General features: G+C 40.1%; 1 protein-coding gene across 1 annotated transcript; it reads right to left on the bottom strand.

Annotated features, from left to right (window-relative positions):
• Positions 1–1627: 1627 nt before the first annotated feature.
• On the bottom strand, positions 1628–26791 carry KPNA4 (karyopherin subunit alpha 4). The gene is made up of 17 exons (XM_083847958.1): positions 26450–26791; positions 19104–19148; positions 18242–18331; positions 18126–18155; positions 17992–18044; positions 16240–16335; positions 16035–16120; positions 13374–13460; positions 12336–12505; positions 12193–12237; positions 10696–10827; positions 10333–10461; positions 8616–8720; positions 6947–7018; positions 6090–6252; positions 5339–5433; positions 1628–3537 (listed from the first exon to the last, which is right to left on the bottom strand). The coding sequence occupies exons 1-17, from the start codon at positions 26516–26518 to the stop codon at positions 3439–3441; spliced, it is 1566 nt and encodes a 521-aa protein (XP_083704084.1). The 5' UTR covers positions 26519–26791; the 3' UTR covers positions 1628–3438.
• Positions 26792–26825: the final 34 nt, after the last annotated feature.

Raw genomic sequence — 26825 nt, 5'->3', positions numbered from 1 at the left:
CACTCGTGATCCACCCAATGATACAGCTGTACGAAGGAAAGATAAAAGGTATTTCTCTGCTCAAGCTTCACGTCTCCAGTGAATGGCTCTCCTATGCTGAAACGCCTCACGCAATCAGGGGCTATTCCACATCCAGTAGCGGGAGAGAAAGAAACAGGGTCAGCTTCTCTTGAGCTATTTGTTCAGATTAAATTTAATATTCTTCCCTTCACAGAACTCTTCCTCCTGGCTAAGTCAGCTAAGTCCAGTCCTAAAACCCCAGGACAACTATTTGGTCTTCGGAGTAAATATTCTACTGGGAATCATTTATACTAGGGATTAACTTTTGACCTTTTAACATTTCAGGGTCTTTTTTTTCCTCCTCTCCAGCTCTCTACTATCTTAAGTTCAACATAAAAGTCAGTTTTCTACTTCAAAATACTGACAAGGCAGATTAGTGTACAACCTCACCTCTGCACGTCTGGTTATTTATATTAGAATTGAACAGTGACTAAGAAGTTATCAACTGCATGATTACAGACTCTAATTATCACAGAGCAGCATTCTGCTAATGGACAGCTTGAGAAGCATACCCAAAAAAAGAAAAAGTTCCTTCTGAGTTCCTTCTGCAGATGAAGCATTTCCACCACTCAGTAAAGTCAGAAGCTAAAACGTATCCAACATTGCACGTAAGCAGAAAATTAACCTGGGACTCGTATCACAGCAATGCCAAGTTGTACCCTTAAGTAACTCTGCCTTATTTTTTTTTTATAGTCTTTGTCATCCTGACCAGGCTCCTAAAAGTGAACCTTAAGGTGAAGTTATCCCTTTTTTGTATCCCAAACATCCCATGCAACTCCCCTTTCCCTAGGAATTTAGTTACCTTACACAGTAACTTCTGGGGAAAAAATGGCATTACAATTTCATTTCAGTTTTGCTGCTGAAGAACTCTGTACACTGCCCCCTTGTGGATGCGAGAATTTTGAAACTTCCAATAATTTGGTGTATTAACAAGGCCAGCATCTGCTGTGAAGCAGATGACAAGAATTTCCTGCATTTTAAAACAAAAGCAAACCACTATGACAGCTGTAAGAAAGGACAGGCTGTAGGTAGCACAGCATTGGGTTAAAGTAAGCCTATTTAAGTATGTAACATCTGAGGAAGTGTCAGGAGGAAGCATTTACTGCTCTATGACCTTGCCACGGTGTTGATTTTTTCCCCCTCCAGTTTCAAACACACAAATTGCTACAAACATCTGTTTTTCTCTTTCTCCAAGAAGAAGGGGGTCTAACAATGCAGCAATTTTCTCCAGTACATCCTTCATAGGCAGTTTAGTGTGAAGTTAATAAAAACGAGTAATTTTACTTACATCAGCTTCTTTTAAAAAAGCCACTATACCAAGTTAACCCTTCGAGGAGGTAAAATGGTTATTTTGATTTTACTATGTAATTAGGTAAAGTAGCAATCTATACCAAAAATATTTCTGTCAAGCCTATGTAACACACTGCACTACACTATGCTTGGCATGTAAAAAACAGTCAAAGATTTGGAAATTGTAACAGCAACACAACATTCTTCACATAATCTTCAGCACCTTTTCACGAAAACTGGAGCGTATATGCAAAAAGACACACCGCACACAACACCGTTGCAAGTTTTAATGTTTATTTCCCCAAGACAGCCTAGCCTGCACTCTACTTGGATAAATTTCACAAGCTAGTTTCCGCTGCTTCTAGTTTTAAACTTTAACCATGTTTCTGATGACAAGGAATGCTGCAAAAATACTCTAGTCCAACAAAGAGTTATGATCACAAAATAATCTTTATCCATTCTACAGTGTTTCAGAATTACCAGTTGATTTTAAAACACAAGGTAGATATAGATGCTAATGGTGGCTAATCTGGTATGTTTTATTATAGCAAACTGTTGTTCATGCAACACTTGTGCTCAAAGGGGAAGGCACAGCATTTCCTACAATGAGCCACCTTATAAAGAGTTCATTTTGTACAAATTTGTAATGTCACCTTTAATTTAGTGTGCAGAACCTCAAAACTGAGGCATTACTCCAATTATAAAAACACTTGCATCCCTTTTGTGCAAGTTTTAAAAATACAAAGTTCTCTCTAAAGTGGCTCAAAATAGATTGTTCATGGCTGCCTACATCTAAGATAAAAAGAGTCTAAAACAATTGGATTAGGCATATTAAAGGTGTTCAAACCATGACTTGATTTGTACATCTATTCACACCTCTTTTCGGTCTTTATTCGGCAGTACATATGCACCAAATTCCATTTTTAGAAGTTTCCATATCATTTTCATAGAAAACAAAGTTTGAAAACAAGTAACATTGAAACACAGCACGGTATTCTACCACAACGGAAACATTTGGTTACAGGACTCAACAAAATCTAAAAATGAACTATGCTGTAGATTACCACATGCAAAGGTCTTCATGTTATCTTTGAAAATGAAAAGGATGAGATTTTATTACCACATTTTACTGCTTTCTACTATTATGGTAACTTGTGTACTGCAACACAGTCTATTTGAAGGGAAATGTATGATTTTTTTCATGCAAAAATCTACAAATTAGTTTTGATGATATGGAAAGCTTTTCATAACATCAAACATTCATCTGGTGCAAATGCACAGGGAAGCCTTCCTGAAATTCTGACTTTACAAATAACTAATAAGCCATACAGGAAAGAACTTAAAAATAACTAAAAAGAAAAATAAGAGGGGAAAAAAACAACAAAAAAGAAACACAGGCTGCAGGAGTAAACCAGAGTCTGCTGCTAAACCGGTCTTTGTTTTTGTGTCCAGTGTAAGTTAACACTTATGAACTCATTTTGATGATTTACTAGGTTTATTATCAGCCCCCTGAAGGCGAATCAAGCTTGCATGCGTTCACATACAGCATCACAACCATACTCTCGTACACACGCCACTCCAGGACTAGGAGTCTGCTTCATGACTGAAGAGCCCCAGATTTGAAACATGAGCCTGGCTCCACAGCATCGAGTCCAGACATTCATTCAATGTTGTCCATTCACACGGTGCTTCATAGCAAGGCCTGGGCTCATTCTCCTTGGACTTATATGGGCATCCTATTCTCTTATGCTTACAAGGCTTGATGATGATAGCACTGCATTTCCCCCCAATTGCTCTAGTAAGTCATTGTTCCTTCTCAGGCACTGAAGATCTTTGACCTGTAGCCCTTTTTCTTTGAACAATCTAAATAAGCATTCAGTGTGAAGTTTTTCATTACATTTTGCCACTCATTCTCACTCGCACCCACTCGCCATCTTGACTTCATTTGGGCTTTTCTGTGATTCCAAATGAAATCTTCACATTTTCTTTCCCGATTTAATGCAGCAGCGGATCCCATGAGCCAAGATTGATGGATCAAACCTTTTTTTTATTCAGTGCTGCATTGTACCTAACTTCCAAAATACCACTCTAAAACTGGAACCCTTCTGCTGGTACATTGGCAGATGAATTGAAACCAAATGTTCCGCCTTGTATTGCTTCTGGTACAAGGCTAGGATCTTCATCAATCTGTTGAAAGAACAAGAACACCGTAAGAACGAACAGAAACACAAAAGCCGCACTAAAAAGAGACAGATAATCTTAAAGAACTTTTCTCCCTTCAGTTGATCTCCTTCGTTGCATAAATTCCAGTTGATCTTTCTCAACTTAGTAAGAGTACTATTATGACACATTAAGTTAGCCTGAAATGGTTTAGATTTTATTTAGTAGACAGGCTACATGGCACCCAGTAGTCTCACTTATGAGGTTTTCACTCTTCGCAAGCATTCTGTCAGTCAAACATCATACTTATTGCCAGTTTATAAAGTGTCACTGTTCTTAGAAGCAACCAATATCACTAAATCAAGTAAGGAATAAGCTGAAACTACAGTTTCAATTTAAATAGGTAGTATACAGGTTACCAAATTGGTAGCATATTAAATTCCAAGTCCCGAGGTATGCACAAAATCTGAGTTCCTAAGAGGGACCTCTGTATTACTGTTTGTATAGAAATGGGACTTTAACAAAAAAACAACACCTCCACTTGCAAACATGCCCTACCGAGTTTTACCATTTCTGCAGTAATCTGTTCCTGAAAGCTGTTCAGCCAACAAGAAAACCCTCGTTTCATGATGCAGACTGACATTATTGTATTCCCCTTCTATGCAGTCAGCTTGTTTTATGATTTAAAGTGCATACAAATCTAAAACCCTCTTTTGATTTGTATTACATGTTTAAGCTGAAAACAACATTCTTGATCAGCCCATCTTTATTTCCACTTGATGCACCCTTACTTTCACTTGACACCTACCTCTGCAATTACTATTCAGAATCTTTTTTTCTTAAGAAGCAGAATCTCAGATTTGCTACTCAAGTCAGCAGGGAGCTTATCAGATGTGAAAACCAAGCTTAGTCAGAAGCTGGCAGTTCAGAGAACTATTTGAAGGCTAGTATTTCGTTCCCTCAGGATGCAGCTTAAATTGCCTATCAGAACTTTAGATAGGTCATCATGAAGAATGGAAGATATGCAACAGGTTACACAAGGGGCTCATTTGTCACTGACTCTGATGAAGTTTTAAGCAACTAGTTCATGCTATTGACACCAGCTAATCCAATGCTATGACACTTCAAGATGCCAGTGGACAACTCAATGCTTTTCTCTCCCAGACTAAAAACAGGCAAGCTTTTCAGAACCCATGGTTATAAGCACAAGATCTATGCAAGTAACCCAAACAGTGAGGGCAAACATTCAGCATAATAAAGTTGTCCCGCTTAAGGCCATAGTAATTCATATTCATCGGTTATGGTGGTAACATCCAGCAGGCTGTTTACATGAAAACTCATCCTATTTCTGCTATCCATGCAACTGTACCACTCAGGAATACAGATCAGGACAAGGCTTTTTATTTATTTAAACAGATGTCCTTCAAAATCCTAAAAGCCTCTCATCATTGCCTATAATCAACTATTCAGAAAGGCCGTGGCATCTAGTTAAAAATTCCATGAGCTTAATAGCCCATTTTAGATTTTTATTTAATCACATTTAGAATTGGTTTTATATTCTGTCAGTACTGGTCTGATGGAATTTTAATAAAGAATGCTAGCTACAGTTTCAATGAATGCCCTGAAATAAGTCTGTAATTCTGCATACATATGTGCAGCACTAATGTAAGTGCTCATCAGTGAATTGGGTAGAAAAAAATTCTGAAAAAAAAAGAACAAGCGCTTTTCTATAAAGCGGTCTTTAGAGCTGTTGTCGCCCTTTTGAACCACGTCTATGAAAACAACCAAACGATTACAAAAACAGATTTCAGAGCTATAACACACTTACATCATCTGAAGAGAAGAACTGATCAATGATCTCATAAGCCAGTTTGTAGATGTCTTCATTTTCGTGATTTTGTAGCTGTTCGATTTTCTCCAGGCCTACAGGAAACACACAAAAGACAGTCAAGTTAAAATACTGAGTTCAGACAAAAAAAACCATCCCTCTCCGTAAGGCCTCATCATACAAAATCATTAAAAACAAACCTAGGCATAAAGTGAATCTCAGTAAGATGCTATTAAAACCCGCTTGACATGCTTAAGCATAAAAGCTTCTTAGAGATTCAGCAAAGTCTATCAGAGGTTGAGGAATACACACTACAACAAAAAAGTACATCCGGTCATACTACAATAAAAAAAAGTCGTAAGGTCAATGCCAGCAATGATTGTTTTCTCTTCTCCTCCCCCTGTGAGTGGTTGGGGGAATCTTTGGAGATAAGGGGGAAGACCGGGGGCAGTAAGTACTAGCTCATACTCCCTTTTCCTAGGAACATCTTTTCAACACCTGGTGTGGTTGCCATGACCTGTGACATTCCAAATCCACGTGTTTTTGGAAGCAGCAATACACACCAGTTACTGATCCGTAGCTCGATTACACAGCAAGTAGCTCCAGCATGATGTAAGTTACTGGCAGACAGGTGCAGAGCACACAAGAATAATTTGCTTAAAACACCTGTGCCAGTACACACAAAGGCACGTGGTAGGAGGCTAAACAATCAATTTCTGCAAAACAGTATAAAAACAATTAAGCACCATACCTCCACACTCTTCTATAAGATTGGCTATGGTTTCTGCTTCATCTTCAGCCATTTTTAATATATTACTTAGTCCATCCAGAACCACTTGCACTACTTGTGCATCTTTCACTGTTAGCAAATTGCAAAAGGGAGGAATTACATTTTGTTGAATTAAGTATGCCACCTAGGGGAAAAAAAAACAAGTGGTGATCTCAAGAGTGTGACAAACTACGCGCCAGAAGCACACAAACAGACAAATTTAATGAAATCAAAGCACTCAGTTACCAAACAGGATAAGACTAGTTTGTAGCAGTCACTTTCAGAATTGTTTTTTATAGCACGAAAAGGTAACATCTCTGAATTATGTTATTTGGGTATATTATATTATATATTATTATAGCAATATATATATTATAGCAATATATGTGTATACTGCTTAAACAAGTAGTAGATACTGTAAGTTTTTCAGTATTAGAAAAGTTTCAACCTCATCTTTGGAAGACACACACCCTCGATTTAATATTCTGGGTTAACAGGGAACTAGTGTATTTCTACTCAGTGGCTGCCATCATTATAACTATCACATTCTTAACCAAACAGGAAAAAAATGGAAAAAAGGTACTAGTGCCGAATGACCAAGATTCTTGTCAGAGCCTGAACGCAATTATTCATACCTACTAGGCCCCATCCCAACAGAAGTGTCTCCACCCAAATCCCCACTGACATGCCTGATCTCAGTTCATTCCAAAAAGAGAAACTAAATTCACTCCTAAATCCCTTGTGGAAGAAGGGGAAAAAATTACTGAACTGGAGAGTAATCTACACATTCATAATGCTGGCACAGAAGTCTGAGGACCTTTTCTTAAGGTTTGACTCACTTGGTCTTTTCTTCCGCTGATTGTTAAGTTGCTTATTGCCCAAGCAGCTTCTTTCTGGGTACCAAAGTCACCCTAAAATTACAACAGTAAATAGAAGTAAACATTCCAGTTCTTATGTGATGTAGTATTTTAGTAAAAGCTTCAACTCTCCACAGAAACACCATATCAGTTTTCATTAAGGAGGGAAGTTAACTAACAGATCCCGTAGATGTTTGAGTCTACTTGCAGCGTGTTCATCCCATCCCTGCAACCATGTTTTTATTGATCTTCCAAAGGAAATTTGTTTGTAGCACAGTGAAGAAAAAAACATAGCACTCCCCTCTCCCACATTCCTTATCAACAGCTGTCATATATCACAGGGAGCGATAAGTGGCAAGTGTCCATTTTGATAAACATACCCTATGTACTATATTAGTACATACTATAACTGTCTGCTTCTGAAGTTAGTCAAGTTTTCTAACTTTTTAAAAAAAGAAGTGTCCCATATGCTTTTCTCAGTGACCAATAAGTTAGCATTTATGAATGCTAACAAGAAAAGACAAGTATTTCTTCAGTCTTAATCCCAGCCTTTATTCAGGTGCAAGACATTCCATCTTTGTCTTGGCTGAAAACATCACAAGATTGGTATTTCCAGCTTCCTTCCACACTTCAGGAAAGAAAAATCAAGTCATAGGTAAAGCAAAAAGTAGGAAACTTTTGAAAGATAACAACGTGGTACTGTTTCCATTCAAAAGCATGCTTTTAGCTCCCTTCTTTCTCATACGGCAGATCCTTGGAAACACAAAGCAGTTTGGATACTAGTGTTTTAAAAGACACCAAGGTTCTACATTTGAAATCCAAAACAGATATTTGAAGCCCAGAAAGATGACTGATTAGCATTCAAGCCCTGGTACTCAACAAGCAGTGAGAAAACTGAAAAAGCACGAGAAAAGCATCCAGAAGTGTTTGATAGCAACTACGTGAATTCACTATTTAATAAAAAGGGCAACAAAAGCTTCATCTCTGCAAGCTTATGTATCACTGAAAAGCAGCGTACATCTATACAGGCATACAGCGTGTTGCCATTTCCACAAATAAACAACTGAACACCACCCACAGTTATTTCCTACACCCATCTACTTTTTGTTGATAGGTTTACTTGTTAAAAAAATGGACGGGACATTCCCATTCCATGATCTAGTATTACAGTATCATTACTTGGACTACTCTCAGACTTGATAAATGTCGCAAGTGAACAGGTTAATAAATGCAACTGTTGAGCATGTCTTTAGGTTTCCAGATAATGCAGGGGAAACACAAAGGAGAATTAAGTCCTTAAACTCTGGCAAAACGTTGGGAACTACCTTACTGCTCCCCACCCATACCTCTTTGTCTTACATTTGGGCACAGTTCTGCTCCCTGTCTTTTCAAAGATAAAAAAAATTAAACAAGACTAAGAAGGAACCAAGAAGGACTGATCTGCTTCTTTCCCCTAATACATTCAACATGCTGTTTGTGAAAGATCATTCGAAACAGTAACATACATCTTGCAACATATGAAAATGCTAAGGGTAGAGATTATCATTATCACCCCCCCCATTTCACAGTACTATGTAAAACAAAGCAATGAATTCAGTGTCATTTTCCCCACTTAAGGAAATGAACAGTTAAATCCTTCTTGTTATCTAACCTTATCTAGAAGATGTATTATCATTGGAACAAGGTTTGCATCTATTACTGCCTGAACTTGCTGCTGATTCCCTGCAGTGATGTTAGATAGGAACCACACTGCTTCCTGCAAAATAAAAAGATTAGAGAAATCATTAATTTGGATACTATTGTATACTGTATTTTATTTCCACCAGCAAGTTTTTACATTCATATTTTTTGGATCTGCAATTCATGCAATGCTCAAACATAACTAAGAAATGATTGTACATATCTGAATGCCTAATGCAAACTAGACTTGCAGGAAACAAAGACGACAGTCTTGCCTTGGGAAATACTGCAAGACTCTTCAGTCTTTCACTGTAACCAAGTTACAACCCCCAAACCACAGACAAAGTAGAAAAAGTATTTAACAAGGCTACATATGAGCATTTCTAATTGATTCTGTTACTGAGGACAGTACAGCAGTTTTCAGCTGATGGTCAGAAAAGCTCCAAAATATGAACCAGCACATTTTCCAAACAAGTGGTAAAAGATGTATTCTAACTGCTCCACAACATTACTCATTTGTGTCAGTCATTAAGAAAATGCACTACCTATCATTTAAATGCTTGTTTTTTTTTCAGGAATGCTGTAAAGTTGTAGGACCCTTCTATTAGCCCAAGACACCCCTTCAACAACAGAAATGGAGGTGTCTAGGAAAATGTTTAAGCCAAGTTTTTCCCTCCCTTGCGAGTATGCCCTCCCAGTGCTCACATTTAAATGGTGAACTAAGCCAAAGACTATGTATGAATTATGTTAAACAAGGAACAAGAGCCCTTCCCTGCCCACCCACCTCCTAATGCAAAGCCTATACTTTAGTCAAAAAATAATGAACACAGTTTCACATAAAATTTGTCACTGTTTCAGACCATCTCCTTGTTTTAATCTTACAGTTGATATACTTCGTTGCCAGAAGCTTCCCATCACTCTCTTGGTTCCCCTCTCCTCTCAACTTAACCAGGATGAGAACTTTGTGGACAATTATTTCTCTCAAGATGAGATTCAGAAATTCATGCATTCCCATACTTGAAAATTCAACTGAGTCTCTTGGATCAGATCACAGGATCACTTCTATTAATGAACCTGTTAGAGATTTAAGATGCCTAGGCCTGTCTTGGTGAGCTTGTTTTGGGCTTTAATCATCGGCAATGTCGGAAAACAGGACCCCAGAATTTAACAACATGCCTCAGATGCACTCCGGAATCAGCACTTCATTATCAGTGCCCCCATTTAAAGCCTCTTCTATACACGCATGCACACGCACACTCACTTCCCCGCCCACCCACCCCATTTCAATGCTATTTATCACACACTCGCCATTCAAAGAGACATCCAATTATCTCTATTTCATCACTTCCAAGAGAGTCAGTTTAATTAAAATGTTTCACGTATCAAGAACTCTAACTTTTAAGTCAACAGCCAGAATTACAAGATAAAGCTTGAATTTTTATGAAATTAAACTAGAAGAATCAGAAAACAACCTTTCCTGTCAAGTACAAGTTTGCAGCTCCTCAGAGATTTTCCTACAGATCTGAAATTCAAGAAAAAAATATCACCACCCTATCTGATCTTGACATAAGCTGGTATTTTGTAATTAGTTACTCAAATCTCTACCCTGCTACATTATGTGGGTCTCAAGAGAGCTAAGCCAAACATAAAGGAGTTACCAATCACGTCCAAATTCTGCAGTGACATACCTTATTAATTTTTTCTTTGGGATGTGTCAGAAGTGCTGGAAAATGTGAAAGAGCTTCACAATTCAGAACTACTTGTGTCTGTTCATCGGTACCAGTGACAATGTTTCCTACAGCTCTCAGTGCAGCAGTCTGAAACAGAACACATTCACTTCATTCACACAAAAATCTTTTAAATGGAAAGAACAAAGATTTTTCTAACTGAGCACATTCTATACCTTCAAATGGTTAAAAAAAATTTATACAAATGCCACATCACACAGGAAAAGGTACTTTTACACCTTAACACAGTTTATAAATAGAAACCAGCTACTTTCTCTAGTATTGCATTTTGAGTAACGCTTCCTTCACGTTATCTGAACTTACTTGCACTTTAACTTCTTGATGACTGAGAAGAGGAACCAAATGAGGGACTATTCCAGAGTCTATCACCATCTGGATCTGTTCGTTGCCAGCATCCGTTAGATACGAAAGTGCCCAGACTGTATCTACCAATATCTAACATAAAAAACATTTATTTGTAATTAGCACAGGAGCATCAGTCTTACAAAAAATATATTTAAACCAGAACTAATGAAATACAGCAGATTCATATCCATAACCTACTTTGCTCCACAAACTTCATACCTTTCACTCTAAACAATTCAGAACTAGACCTGCTATTTGACCTATTCTAGCTCCTAAGAATACAGAGACTAAAACCAGCTGAACAACAGCTAAATTGCTGATTACAGCTAAAATTTTAAAGGATATGAACGCCATCCAAAAAAAAAAAATCAAACATCTGCCCTTTTCATGAAGCACTGTTGGACAACGTGAGATATGAAAGATGGTCCCCTGGAAATAAGAGAAAGCCCTAGGAAATAAACTAGGGGCATTTAGCATTCTAAAGCAAGTGCTCCACACATCATGTAAGATCAAGTTATTTTCTTGGCATCATGCCAAAACATTTAAGAAAAAAAGCTAAAAAGTTTCTTGAAGTCTGGTACAGAAGCAACTTAGAATTTCTTCTGCTTAAGAATTCACACAGAGAAGCAAATTTCAGCAACAGTAGATCTGGATATTTCAAGTGACAGCTTACAAAAATATGACTGAGCTAACAACTTCTAACTGATCCACAAATACAACGATTTCAAGATACTTGTATAAGCTTCATTTTCACCTGTTTATATACACAGAATTAGCATATAGTACATTAGTTAAAGTTCACATTTTAATTATATTTAAACATTTTGGTAAAGCACTGCTGCCATAATTTAAACAACTGAGCTACAACTTCACTATAGCAAAGATTAAATCTTAAATAGTTCTGACTTAGGTCAGCTTCTTGCCTAAACCAATCTCATAATTTTAGTGAAGTCATTTACTTCAATATTAAAATAACCTAATGACCATACTTACTGTCTCAGGTGTATTAACAACACCTAATACTAGCTAACATTTCTAATATTTTATATATGCAGATACCCATTTTTTTCTTCTTGTTCACACAGATTTTTCATTACAGCCACAAGCTTAAGTGCTAGTCAAAAATCTACGTACATCTGTTAATAAATGCTCACAGAAAAACAAGTGAAATTGTAATCTGATTTCCTATCAGGATGAACTTAGGAAAAACAGAGAAAAGCTGGGATAAATGTAGGGAAAGCACATTCAAGTAAGTACATGTAAAAATATAGAGAGAAATATAAGGCAAAATTGTAACTGTTGCTTAAAAACAGAGATATCAAAATAAGCTTACCATAATGTGAAGGAACATATTTATCTTTTTAAAGAAGAAAGTTACTCAAGTATGGCAAGCTTTATGATTCACGTAAAAAACTACACCAGAACACAAAACTGTCTCAAAGTGGCATTACTTACATTTACATCTGTGTGGTGAATTAAAACACAGAGAGCTGGAAGGATCTGAGGAGGAAGAGAACCATCAGACAGTTATTTTTAAGGCATTCAGACACTCAGCTTCACTTTAGTTACACTGACTGAGCAGTGAGTAATTCAGTCACCTCCTGAATGGTTTCCATCGGCGGAGGAGGATCTTTGTGACGGCACAAGTTGACCATGACCCAAGTAACATTTCTTAAGAAAGTTATGGGAATAGATGGGCTGATAAAGGACAGCAGTGGTTTCACTACTCCAAGACTAATAACGTAATCTCTACACTGGGGTCCATCACCTGTTGAAGATATCAAAGAAGTATGAAGACAAAGATCATCACATTCCATTCACAAAAAGTATCACCTCAAAATTATCCTCTTAAATTAAGAACAGGCTGCAAATCCCTAAAGATAACCTGAGGACACTGAGCTGTAAAGCATAATATAAGCACAAGTCCAACACCTTGTTGTTTGGGAGACTAAATTGCATCATCTGGTTCTGCACACATCCAACAAAATAACATCTAAAGAATTATTAATAATGGCTACTTAGTAAAATAACACTGGATCCACTCTTCAGCATCGATGCTTATGAAGGAGTCAGTCTCCTGTAACTTCTGTGTATTTAAGACTCCAATTATTTGCAATGCATACAAAGTTTAAGAATATGAGCTTTAGAACTATGTAGATATAAATATCTACATCTATCAATTACATGCTTACATAAAGCCTACAGCCTCCTGTCCAGTTGATTTTGAACTACTCATTAAAAACAACTAAATTCTTAACAGAAAGGTGTTAAAGTTTGCACAAAAAAAAAATCAAAAGACCAAGTGATCACAACTCATCTACAATTCTATACAATGTATGTGAGCTGAGGCCAAATTTCAGAACCCAAAGCAAGTTTTCATTCTAACAATCTGCATGCCTGTTTGCCAATAATTTGTTTTCCTGCACCTGCAATGAAAGTGTGGAGGCATGTTTTTGTGTGTATACTTTAGCGCATGATAGAGAAAACAGGAAGAAGTTAAGAACAGGGCGACTGCCAGCAACAACTGCTTTTTATCTTACAGTTGTACACCTCCAAGTTCTAACACAAAATCCTAGTTAGTTTATTCATTCAGTTTCTAAAGGAACTTAGTTTTTAGTGGCAGGAGTAACACAAACCTATGATATTTCCTAAAGCCCACACAGCTTGTTCGCAAACATTTTGATGAGGCGAATGCAGCAGTCTCAGAAAAAGTGGCACAGCATCTGAAAAATACAAACAGAAGTCCATGCAATTGTTAAGAAATGTATCTCTCAAAAGACAAAATAGTTGAAATACTTAAATAAAATTTCAGACCGCATGAGAAATTTCTCCCTTTGTTGAGTATTGGTCAGAACTTTATCTTCCCAGATGATACTGAAATAAGTCACTGTGTATTTTTCCTCTCGTTATTTCCAGACTCTACACTCAGCATCTTTTGACAATCCTTATGAAAGTATATGTACTGCAACAGTGGCTGTTTCTGTGAAGGTAGTCGTCTTGGTCTAATATGGATACCCCATCCTCAACTTTAAGTCTCATTTTAGACCACTAAGTTCTGACTGTATTCGATTTGAGAGCTGTAATCCAACATACTGGGACAACCTAGCAGATCTCTGCAGAACAGATGATTTCAAATGCTGCCATTACATGACAAAAAAGGGAGTCAGTTGATTGAGCAGTAACAAGGTTCCAAATGATAACACAAACTCCCCAAACTCATCAAGGCAGCTACATTTCTACCTCATGCTGGGGTCAGACAGAAGAATACTCCTAATGTTTAAAACTAAAGCTGATCCAATATTTAAAGCACATTCTGTGTGAACCACACCATACTTAAGTAACTAATCTCTTTTCTTTAACCCTAGCACTAAAGGTGTTTGCTTACATTAATGACAAAGTTTAGTCTGAAATAAACATTCATTTACTTTAGAACACATGAAATTTTAAGAGATGCTGGTATTTTGTAGTAAAACTTTCAATGTAGAACTTTTTTTGAAAAAAATACACATCACAAGAGAATTCATATTTTCTACTAAAGAGGTATTTTACAATGCCTATATGCAAGAGAAGAAAGTCGTCCCCAACAACTATTAAGTGCTTTCAGAAAAACGACAGACCATTTTTTTTAATTAAAACATTCGTTACAAGACATAAAACATACTTTCATATGTTTTAAATATTAGGTCAGCTAATATAGAGCACACATGCAGACCTAGCTAAAAATCAAAGACCATCACAAAGATAATTACTGTAATTGGCACTTGTCTTCAATCCATCAACAAGCTAGGTTTAAAAAGAGAAGTGTTCTAAGTCATCAAGAGGTGTGGAACAATATATACTAATTAGGTTTCCTAAAGAAAATTCTAGATGCAACTGCAAATCACAAGTATTAGCAACGATACATACTTTGATAAAGCTTGGATTTGACCCTTGAAGTTAACAGGCTCTTAACAGAGCTTGTAAAAGCAAGGGTAACCAATCTTGCAAACTATGCAGTCTTAAAGCATACGTTCATTTAAAATAAGTCCTTAGACTGACATCACCTGCCTTAAATTCCTTCAAATTTGCTATTGATAATTAACCTATTTTTCCAATTAAGAACTGATGAAACCCACCCAACCATCTAACAGACAAGATGGTGCTGGTGCTACGAACTTCCTTGTGAGAGAGGTATATACCTCTTACTTTAAAATATAAAGCCAGACAACACACAGGTTGTGTGAAGCCTGTAACTGCTTAGCACTAACAATGAAAAAGAGACAATCTACCTCAATCACTCAAGTTAAACAGTCAGTCATGGAAGATATGGAAGAAACTGATATTTCATCACTTAAACCACAACACACATTTTAGAATTACTTAACAAAAGAAACATTGGTATTTCATCACTTAAACCACAATACACATTTTAGAGTTACTTACTACTTTGAATAGAAGTTCCAAGTAGTCAATATATAATGGTGGTGTTGGGAAAAAACAAAATTAGGTATAATTCTGGGTCTTCTCATTGTTGGAAGCATAGCATGTTTAACAGTATCAGCAGCACAAACTGCAATACAACACTAATTCCAACCATTAAAGATAATGGTATCTCACAGTGCAATTTTTGTGGATTTCTTCCTTGGATTTTAGACAAAGTTTTGTTTAAACGCATGTTTGATTCTTCCATGGGTCTCAAGGAAGAAGCTCTCATCACACTTCTGTTTTGCCTTTTCAGATCACTTAGGCCACGTTAAAAGTACAGAAGATAGCTTGCAGTACTTGGCAATTGAGATTTCAAGTACAATTCCACCCCAAACTTCAGATTCCTCAAAACATGAAGGCCAGCGTAGTGTTTTTGCTTCAACTTCATTTTGGAAGAGAGCTGAATGAGGTTTTTTTTTGACTTTTTAATATTTGAAAACTGAAAACCAGCAGATATAACTCTGCTACAAGTGTGAGTTCCCAGAAGAGATTACTCACCATCATGAAACCCAACTGAATTTAAAAATCTGAGAAAATGAAGAACAAAAGCGGGTGTGCACTTCAATTGATGCTGCTTGCCAGAGAAGAAGTAGAACTTCTGGCAGGACACTTCATGGGCAGGTCCTTCAGCGACGGGCCTGTGATTGACAACTCAATTTCAACCATCCTAGCTATCTCATGAAAGGACCAAGCCTATCACATGGATTGGTGAACATGCTTGAGATACAGAGAAACAGGAGTGTGGATGCTCTTTACAGTATCATTCAGATCTTTTTATTTTTGTGGAAGCTACAGCGCATGCTTTATCAATGATCAAATACTGTTGGACTTACTAGATTGAACTACGGCCTGTGTTTGTTCAGAGGTTCCAGATGCAATGTTTGTCAAAGCCCATGCAGCTTCAAACTGTAAAGAGGGACTACAAAATAAGAAAAAAAATATTGCAACATGAGTTTTCAACCGGAACTCATAGGCACTTTAGCTAAATTCCGAGAATTCTCACAACAACATAATATTCCAAGTTGCAGAAATACTCACTTGTCATCTCTTTCAAGACAGTGCACTAAAATAGGTAATATTCCGGATTTTATTAGATCATCAATTGGTGGATTGCGATCACTGGAAAGCAGCTTTCTGTTTAGGAAAAGAAAACACAAAACTTAGACAAATCATACAACAAGTGAGGACTAGAAAGGATCTCAGGAGGTTGTTTAGTCCAGCCTTCTGTTCAAAGTGCAGCTATTGCTAATGCTTAATCAGGTCGGTCATGCCTTCAACCTCCATGCAGGGAGATTCAACAACATCCCTGGACAAACTGTTCCAGTGTTGCACTATCTTCTGGCAGAGAATTTTCCTACCTAGTATCTACCTCAATCTCAAAGATGAAACAGGATTGTTTTCAATAATAAGGGAAAATAACTAAGCCCCAAAACTGAAATTACTGAAAAAAATGAAGTTACTACATTCATTGCCTTTTTCAGTGACTATGTTTTCTCCGGTAACAAACTTCAGAATTAGTCAGTCAGTAAAATACAGATCACCAGAGTAACTCAGTTACACCCTCCTGCAGCTTCTCCCTCCCTCGCCCACAAAAGGAGATAAGACGATCCTGGCTGCTTTGACAGGAACAGCAGAAGCTTGTTTCTTCTTCTTGCTCAGTGACAAAACTGTCACAGTGCAGACTATTCACAAACCACCTGCTCAAACAGGTAGAGAATTCTTATTACAAGAGCCAATTAAAGCTTCAGGTTTTGGGAGTGTGGTTTTTAAAAATTTATTTTAAAAAAAAAGCATTTCTAATCAGTTTTCTATCCCTGTTATTCCAGCTGTTTGTTTTGGGGGGTTAGACGTGGGCAAGATTTCTCCTTCCTGCTCCAACTTCAGACCAAAGGGTGGTACAGATTAATTAAGGCTGAAAAGCATTTGTTTTCCTCTAAAAATACTTAAGGCCATTCCAACAACTGTGCTGACTTAACTTCAAAATAGTTTTCAATTTAAAAAAATTAAAGTGTTAAGACATTCACATGGATGTTCCCATTTCCTTTTAAAACAGGCTTAATCCACTATATTTCAGTCTAACTTGCCTTAAAACAGCTCTAGTAAATAGCGTTCTACACGATACTACCCTGAGATGATAGAGCTTTTTGAAGAAGGCAAGTTGCCTAATGGAAACAAGCATAGAAACTGCTCTTTCCCTTATCTGTTTTAAATACATTAACTCCCAAACATCAAACTGACTTCCAGATATAAAAGAAGTCAGGTGAAATGGAAGTCTTCCCTTGCACATCCCCCAGCCACATCGGGTAAAAATGCAAAGCTGTAGCTCTCTGCTACAATGACAAAGCAGGAGGTTCATGAAACAGCAGTTAAATACTGAATTTATGCAAGCAAAATTTATACAAGTATTTTAGGATGCTTCAACACATGCAACTACAGAGAATTCCTCTCAAAACAAGAGGTGGTTTTAGTGGCCTAATCCATGACAGAACTAGCAAAAAGGATTTTGCCAGTTCTTTCTGTATTTAAACGTAAAGACTTTGTAGCCCTGCTAGCTATATTTTACTGTACTATGGAGTACTGAACAAAAATGAATCCTAGTATTTATTTGTACATAACAAAAATGTTGACTGCTTCAAAGACCCAGGTATTTTATTTGAAGTTCTATTTATCACTGATTTTAATTTTTTAATCAGTAAACGACACATTTTTTCCAATTAAGCTGGAATACGTTGTTTGAACTCAAGCGCATAGTAAAGAATGAAAGTAGTATATTTGAGAAGAGCGTCTTACCTTGCAGCCTGCACAGCACTTAGCTGTATACCCTGGTTGTCACTTGAAGCATTCTGAAAGAAGACAGAATTTAGACCTTTCAGAATTTATCACCGTGATATGTATCATGTTCAGACAATTTTTTTTTTTTTTACCTGTACTATTGCTTCCAAAGAAGTGTTTTGCTAGAAAATAAATAAAACAACAGTTAGAAATCAGAAGTCTCTGAAGTAAAAGTAAAGACATGGTTTAAAGTTAAGTTAATTCTTACCACTCTAAAGTCACCATCTATATCAGAATCTTCACAGATATCCTCATGAGGTACATTTCTCCTCTTCAGAAGATGCTCATCTCTTTTGTTCTTAAAGAGAAGGGGAGGGGTTGTTAAGAATGGAAGAGAAGCTTCTTTTTTAAACCAGCATCATGGACATTCTTTCACCGCTACTGTTAAAAGTTCCAATGTTCAAGAAGTTGGAAAAAGCAATAGAGGGAAGCGCATTTTGGAAATCACTTTTGCTTTGAAAAATTCTCCAACTTTATCTAAAGCATTAACTGTACTTTTGTTGAAGTTTCATATTCACGTATCCATCACTGACACTACAACTTATTTGTCAGTATTTATAACAAGACAAGGCCATTCCCAGAAGCTACTTTTCTGTTCATCCCATACGTAATTCAAGTTATGACTACATTTCTCAGGAATTATATTTCCAATGACTCCAAACAGTGCTGAACTACAGTTTTGGGAAAGAAAACAGCTTTATGTCTCCAGACATAACACCTGGTTTTGAAAGGAAAAAAGGTAAGCCTTTTAAAATCTTTAAAGTTACAATCCTTAGAAATAAAATCCTTGCTGCAAAAGCAGGAATTATTCTCCTCAGTAGATTACAAATACAATTCTGTTTTTCTGGACAGAAACTGAAATACAAAGCTTCTGGTACGGGGTATGGTAAGTCTAGAGCTTCCTTCTAAACCAAAGCACCTCTACAGAACTAGCAGAGACAATTAGTTTAACAATGGTGTTCCTGGTGACCTGCAGCGGAACACACAACAGGTTTTGTTTTAATTTTTATTTTTTAAAGAGCCAACATAGCCAAATACCATTTTGTCGAAACAATACTAGTTCATCTCACCTTCCTCAACTCCACAACGACTTCATTCCTTTGTCTTCTCATACTCTGAAAAGAATCAAAACCAAAGTACGTTATGTTCTGAATTTTTTTCAAGTGATTAAGCTTTTGCACAACTATTTCCAAGTTCTTGCACTTTAAACAGTACTTATACACGAGATTTCATTTTCACTATAGAAGTAGCAATCAAACAGGAAGTTGAAATAATTACTTTTGTCTGTATTATTGCATAATAAAACAGTCTCTCCTAGGTCTGTGTTGAAGAAAGAAAGTATACTGAATGGGAGAATAAACAACTGTCTCAAAGGGCAATGTTGAAAGGAGTTGTATATAAAGCAGAACAGCACCGAAAGTATTACAAGCATGGCAAAGTAACAAAGCACACTAAGTTTGCCTGGTATTCATGACCCTTTCTTGATTCAAGAAACTATAAACTATACTGAAAAAGCAGGCTGAAGTTCAGATTGCGCAGGTAATCCTTCGTATAAACAAAGTACAGCTGCTAAAGCAACAACTGACAATAATTAATTCTTCAGAATAAGCAGATCCAGACAACAGCACGCCCTTTTCCACACGATGCCACCAGGCTCCTCGGACCGGCGTACCCGTGAGCGTCCTCTGCCACGTGAGACATGGCTGCTTGTACCGGAGCTCTGCCTCACCCCAAGGCCAGGCTCCACACCACCACTTGTTTCTCCCAGATACTGCAGCAAATCCACAGATTTCAGCTGTGCACATTCACCACTGTACGAAACAGAACTAGCTTTGTGCCTTGGGGAATAGGTTCCTAAACAAGTTCAAATTAAGAGACCTAATAAGCACAGTTGAACTATGAAAATATTATTTAGAAATGAAAGCCACATAAAACCCTTGGTACTGTAAGAACAAATCTGTTTGGTTTTCTACAGCCTCCCATTTACAGTATCCAGAAGAAGATGGAATTGTACAGGCACAGAAATTGGTTTACTAGTGCTTGTGTTACCAGAGCGTAAACAGAAAAAGAAAAATCACTTGATCTAGTCTGCAGTGATTTTATTCCATACTTCAAACTCTACAGTGAACGAGTAGAATTAAAACAACTGCGTTTTTACTGATCCACTGGCAATTCCAGAGCATAAGGGACTGCATTAATGCAGGATGCGAGGAAGAGGAGCAGCTAGGATGGCTTCTGGGTGGTGGCAAGAAACAGCTCTGAAGGTAAGGTTTATGGCTCAACTTTCAGGATCGTAATTTTTTTTATTGAAAGGAACATGCATTTTATCAGAATCCAAACTTGGACTCTGAGCAAGATACTTTACCTTCTCAAAGGATGGAGTTAAAGGAAAAGGGGGCAAGAAAGGATGGGAGTGGAAAAGCAGGCACGGTTCCGCACTGCTTTGGAGGTAGAGCCCTTCATCGTTTGAGGACCAAAATGCAGTTCATCATGAGAAAAACAGGCTAACGACAGCGGTGAGGAACACCCACACCCAACAGCTTCCCGTGATATAAAAGGCAAGGCACGTGCCTACCTAATGCAGCTGCAGCACCTGGAACCACCGGGGCAGAGGCACAACAACCAAGTACACACTGCCTGTCCCACACTAAAAAGCACCAAAGCAAGTAGCCAGAAAATATGTACATCTTCAGAGAATTACTAGGTCAGTCAAAACTAGAATTAATAGTGGAGTCCAGCGCTGCTTAGATTCACTGCTAGGACTTGCTCTCCACAACAGATAAGCTTTTCAGATGTTTCTTAGAATTCTTCAGGTGACGGTGAGAATCTCAAAAGTGCAATCTCTAAAGAGGGAAAAAAGTGTACTTGATAATAAATGTTTATGAATCCAGCTCTGCACCAACAGATGTTCTCTGCACTGCTGTAATACTTCTCTTACAAGTACAGAAATGAAGCTTGAACATTTCGTAGTGGCTCCAACTCACACCTATACTGACACAAAACACAGAAAAGTTCCTTCAGCACCTATCTCCCCGCACGTGCGCTTGTTAAACGCACGCTGCAGGCTGCTGGCACCGCCACAGGGCAGCCCACGGCCCAGCACTGCGCAGCACATCACGAAGCACACCTCACTTTGGGCACGGGGAAGTCCCTGCCTGCAGCGCAGGCACCGCAGGATGCTGTGCCCACGGGAGCTGCGTGCCACTCGAGCCCAGCAAAGCGTGACCCCGGGATCCCGGTGAAGATGAGCGGTGGCTCCGAAGACCAGAGCTGAAGGCGAGAAGCTCTCGGTCGTTTATCCGCGCACAAAGTGCTGCTGCCCTTCCAGAGAACCTGATGGCGGTCACGCTCCCGGATGCCACCCGCCACGCAGGGGCTTCGGGAAGGCGCTGTGATGTTACAGCCACACATCCTGCTGGAGGCTCCTGCTCTCAGCCTCTGACGTAGCGTTCGGTGTAATTTCTCCAGAGCCTACTGACCTGGCATGCTCAAGTACAAAATAAAATGAGGAAAACTCTCTCAAAAAGACTGCAGAATTGTACCAAGCCCCCGTGATCTCACACAAGTGAGAATGGACAAACACCTTTACGTCCATAACAGTTACGGCAACGTAATGAATTAGCATACATAAAGATGGATCACAAGAAGAGATTCTTCTTGCCAGATTTAAAATAGCGACACTACCGTTCAAGCCCTGCAGCTGATCACCCAAATCCTGTGTTAGCTGCGGGATCCTGACACGTTCCAGTGTTTTTCACAGCAGCACCTGATTCAGAAGCATTCCACCCTTTCCCAGGATACTGGCACATAGCTGGAGCTTGTTCTCAGCTGACGTGCCCTGACCCCTCTTCTACTTCTCTCTGTATCCCTGCTCCTCAAAAACCCAACCCTACCACGCGCACAGTCTGTCTCCATCCTTTTTGGGGGGACGCTACTATAAAGTATTTCACCTGAGCAGCTGTTTGTGCACCTTCGACAAGAAAAAGGTTTGACAGCACACATAAAACTATCAAACTTTACCTATGTCCCCCGTTCCAGCAAACGCTTTGCCAAAGGCACTGCTCCTATAGCAGGACTGCACAGGCACGAGTCGCTGTAGGGCAGAGCTGCTTCAGCCATCTCCCTCCCTACAAAGCTGCGCTAGCACCAGGCTGGTCTGCGACCCCGCTGACAGACACCACGGGGGAGTGGGGGAAAGGGAGCACTCCTCCAGCACCTTCGGCGGGCTGTACGGCACTTTGAAGCTTTTGTCAAAGGCGCCACTTGCTACGGCCCTGTGCGCGACTACTGTACAGTTCGAGAAGGCTGGTCTGTGAGCCAGGCTGCCCAGCGCAGTGACTACGAAACCCGGTCTCATTCTTCACAGAAATAAATGGTGCTGAACTGCAAAACTAGGGAATTACTCCTCAGAGGTGTCTGCAAGCTCACATCTGGATTTGGTAAAACTCCAGAAAAGTGAGTTAGGCCCTCCCCTATCTACTATTTCCCTCTTATACTAATTTGTGTCATTTGCAGACCACAGCAATAGTCTGCTCTCAAGATCACGGATTAAAACCCCACAGAATTTTAATGCCCACAGTCTCTACAAGGTGCCACCTGAAAAACACATCTCAGCAACTCCACCTGCTCTGGAGTTGTAACAGGGACTCTCAGTTCCAAAAAAAAGAAAATCAATGACATGGTGCATGCTGTCACTCTAGTTTTTCCTGAAGAAGTATGACTTTTTAAACAAAGTGTGTAAGCTTCATCACAGAACTGCAAGTCAGCATAATGGAACCTATTTTTAACTAGCTCAGAGTGAAATTCCTGCTCTCCTTCAGTTCCTTCCTATTGGAATTGCAACCAAAGTACTTTGTGTGGGACACAGAAAAGGTTGAAAAGCTTCTAACCACCTGGGAGCCAGTATCTCTCATGACATTACCTTCCTTTCAATCCTCTAAAGCTTCCTTGGTGTTTCCAAATACATCGCCAGTATTACGAGCCCAGTGAACTCCAGTGGCAACCCTTAAAAGTCCTGCCGTAGCTAATCTTCAAGCACCCAGACTCAATAGCTGCTCCAACGTTGGTTTTGAAGTACCCTGCATCACATCGCTAGCCTCATTTTGCATCACGCGTTTCTCAGTTACGGGACAGAAAGCTGTTTGACACTTCTCCTGTGCTGGCACTATTAAAGCAATTCTTAATATCTCACCCAACCACACAGGCAAGTAAGGGAAGAAAAGGGCAGCATAAAATCACCAGTTTCTTCCAGTCTTTCCAAAGGAATAATACGTAAAAAATACAGCTCTGATTTCATTTCAGAAAACCTAAACGTCAGTTAAACTTGAATGCTGCAGTAAGCAACCAAAGAAAATAAAATTTCTAATCATCTGCTGAAACAAAAACAGCAAAAAAATTCTTTTCCACCCTTCCCAGGAGCGAGGTTATTTATACTTGAGACCCCAGCATGCAGCACCATCAAACAGAATGACACAGAAACAGCTCATTCACAAAACTCTTTCTACTGCAGATGCAGTGACCAACTTGTATCTTTTCTTTGTAGAAAAGAGAAAGACCTAGCATTTGATTCCAAGGTCTATGGTACTACAATGAGAAAAATGTTAGAAAATAAATTTCTTATCACAAAAACAGAAAACAGCTCATCCATTCTTATTCATGGGAAAAAAAAATATCAAGGCCAAGTAAAACCTGTTTCTCATGGAAGAGGAAAGATGAAAAAAGTAAAGTTACCTTCCCTAGCTCTCCTAGCAAACAAGCATTTGCATAATTTAAGACAACAAATAAGCACTCTTTTCAGTATGATTTTGGTTTTTTTTTGATGTTAACAAGTGACCATTCCTGCTGTTCTGTAAGGCCAGCTCCTTCTCACTATGAAAGTGCAATTTTTTTTTTTTTGCCCCCACAGCTCTGACTCTTAAATCTTGGAAGAGCTTAGCAGCATCCTGCACCTCCTAACCGGGACTCGTACATAGAGATACTGCCCTGGTGTCAGCCACAAATTACTGCTCTCCCGCCACAGACTCCTCAGATACTGAGCATTATAACCTTTTAAATATTTCCTTAATCAGTCCTATAAATAAGAAAAAAAAGAACAAGCAAACGGTTTGTGTTTCTCTATTCCCAATGTTGTCACCAATCTGTCATCTCAAAACACATGGCAGCAATTGCTCACAAGATGACATGTCCGTGCACGCATGTTTACCCAACGCTTAATTGTACGAAGGAATTGCACTAAACGCTACGTAAAACACGTGTTTTTGTTCTTTTTTTCAAGGCCAGACTTTGTATTTTTAGAAGCACGTTGATATGGACTGGAAAATGAAAATCCAACTTTAACTCGGTAAGTATTCAAAAAGCTAAATAAATGCTTAGCATTTCTGAAGCTAAAACACTGAAAATCCCCTTTCTGTATTTTACAAGATACACAATAACCTTTCTGGGAAGGGAAGACTGGGAAGCTAAGCACAATGTGAGAGCAACTGCTATGCATTTAACCATAAATGGGCTGATTTGAGCAATGTGTAAGCATATATATGTTATTTTATAAGTCTGTAATTTGCAACATGCCAGCCCTCACAGCCTCTAGAATTACCTGTGAATTTGGCATTCCCAAATCTAATACTGGGATAATTTTTCAGTTTTTCTGATATGTCAAATGGAGGCAAACTGTCATAGAACAGAAGGATCACCAGCGCTGAGCAGAAGTAACTAATGGCTAAAAGCACAACTTCAGCCGAGGTTAAACGGGGGAAGAGTGAAGGAGGCAAGATGAAGGGAAGAGATAAAGATCAAACGCTGGCTTCCTATGCGAAGTAAATAAGCCATCCTTCTGCTAGAAGCAGCGCAGGATTGCCGGCGCTGGGAGCCAGCTGAATATACTCATTAGCAACTGTTGCTGCCATAGGATACTTGGCTGGGAGCAGACATCACCCACACCTCACCCGCTAACGACACATGTGGCGCGGAAGCAGTTAACGAGCGATAGATAGCCATAAGCCTGAGCCATCGTATGAAAAATAACCATCCCGGCTAGTTATTTTAAGTAGCAAGCGTATGCTCCAAGAGTTGCTGGGTAGATGTCAGTATCTAAAATTTAACACGGCCTACCAGGGCTTCTGTCACGGTGAGGAAGGCCGCTTAAATGCTTCAGCAAATTCAGAACAATACTGAAGAGGCTACCTGCTTCCTGAGGCACAAGTGCCCAACTGTTTTTTGTTTTGTTTTATTTTTTTTTTTTTGTATGTGTGTGTCCACCTTGAACGTTCCCACTTCAGGTGATTTACCTCAAACCTCAGTACGTAGGCACCACAGGGTAGAAAACACCGATGAGCTGCAACCTGTATTTTCCCATTACTTTCATTTTTAATGTGCTAGCACGTGCTTTACCGTGCACCCTTCTAAACTCTCCCTGCTTTTAGAGTTATCTATTTGATGATAACAAGACAGTTTATACAAAAACAAATGAACATCTTAGCAAACAGTTGCTAACAAAGCTAACAACCCTATCAGTAAACACTGCAGCAATTATTCTCACTTCCAACTTTTTTGGCATCACCGAGCGTTGTATGTAACTGAATAATACGTTGTTTGATCAAAGTTATAAACTGAGGCATTACTGATGCCTGGATTACCCAAGTGGGAAAACGTGGCAGATGTTTTCACGAATGACAGCAATTCAAACGCTGCCTTTATTTTAAAAAAATACCACACTCTGTACGTCACGTTTAAGGCTAGGACGTGGTGTCACGCTAACCACAGGGACACGCAGCGAGGCCGGAGGAAAGCAGAAACGGGAAGGCCGAGGCCCGCTGCTGGCTCACAACCTCACCACGCGCAGGTTTCCCCAAAGAGCGCTGCTGGGCGAGGCGTGGTGCCCAGTTTTACCCCGTGAACGTCTGCTAGGGCAGCCCTAACTCCCTGCTCCCCTCTGCTTCACGGCCGGGCCGCGGGGCTGGCTTCCTCCAACGCGTGCGCAGCAGCGGGGCCGCCCAGAAGTTCACAGGCCGGGCAGCACAGCCCGCGGCCGCCTCCGCCGCCACCCGACCGGGCGCTACAACACCGCCGCTCGCCCTGTTCGGAGGGAAACGAAAGCGGGTCGGGGTGGTTATTTCTGCGATAAAGAGGGGAAAAACAGGGAATTTACGGAGGCTCGCAGCGCCCCGGGGGAGGCCCGGCGGGGCCGGCGGCGGGCCCTGCCCCTCGCTGAGGCGCCGTGTGGCGGCGGGGAGCGCAGCGGGGCCGGGCCGGGCCTCCCGCAGCCGCCGCTGCCCCTCACGGCGGGGCCCAACGGCCGCGTCCGGGCCCGGAGCGCGGCCTCCGCCTTCCTCCCCCCCCCCCCATCTCCTCCTCCTCCTCCTCCTCCTGCCAGGCGGATGCAGGCAGGGGCAGGCCGGGCCGTGCCGCCCGCGGGCCCTACCTCCAGGTCGCGGCCTTTGTTCTTGAAGTTCTTGAGGCGCTGGTTGTCCAGCTTCTCCTGCTCCGCCATGGCGGCGGCGGGGGGGGGTGGGGGAGCGCGGCTCCTCCGCCTCCTCCGCCGCCTCCTCCGCCGCCTGCCGGACCCGAACCCGCCGGGATGGGTTCCCCTCCGCTTCCCCTTCCTTTCTCGGTCCTTTCTTTTCCCTTCTCCGCTCCCTTCCCGCTGAGGCGAGGCCGCAGCCGCCGCCGGGCCTGCTCCGGGCGCCGCTGCCGCCGGGGCCGGGCGGAACGGGCCGGGAGGGCGCTGAGGGGAGGAGGGGGGGGGAGGGGGAGGGGCAGCCTCGCTCTGGGCCGCCCGGCCGCGCCCGCCCATTGGC

This window comes from Anser anser (assembly GCF_964211835.1).
Source record: "Anser anser genome assembly, chromosome: 9".
In the NCBI taxonomy this organism is placed as follows: domain Eukaryota; kingdom Metazoa; phylum Chordata; class Aves; order Anseriformes; family Anatidae; genus Anser; species Anser anser.
Note: the sequence above shows the minus strand (reverse complement) of the source record. Positions and strands in the feature narration are given on the sequence as shown.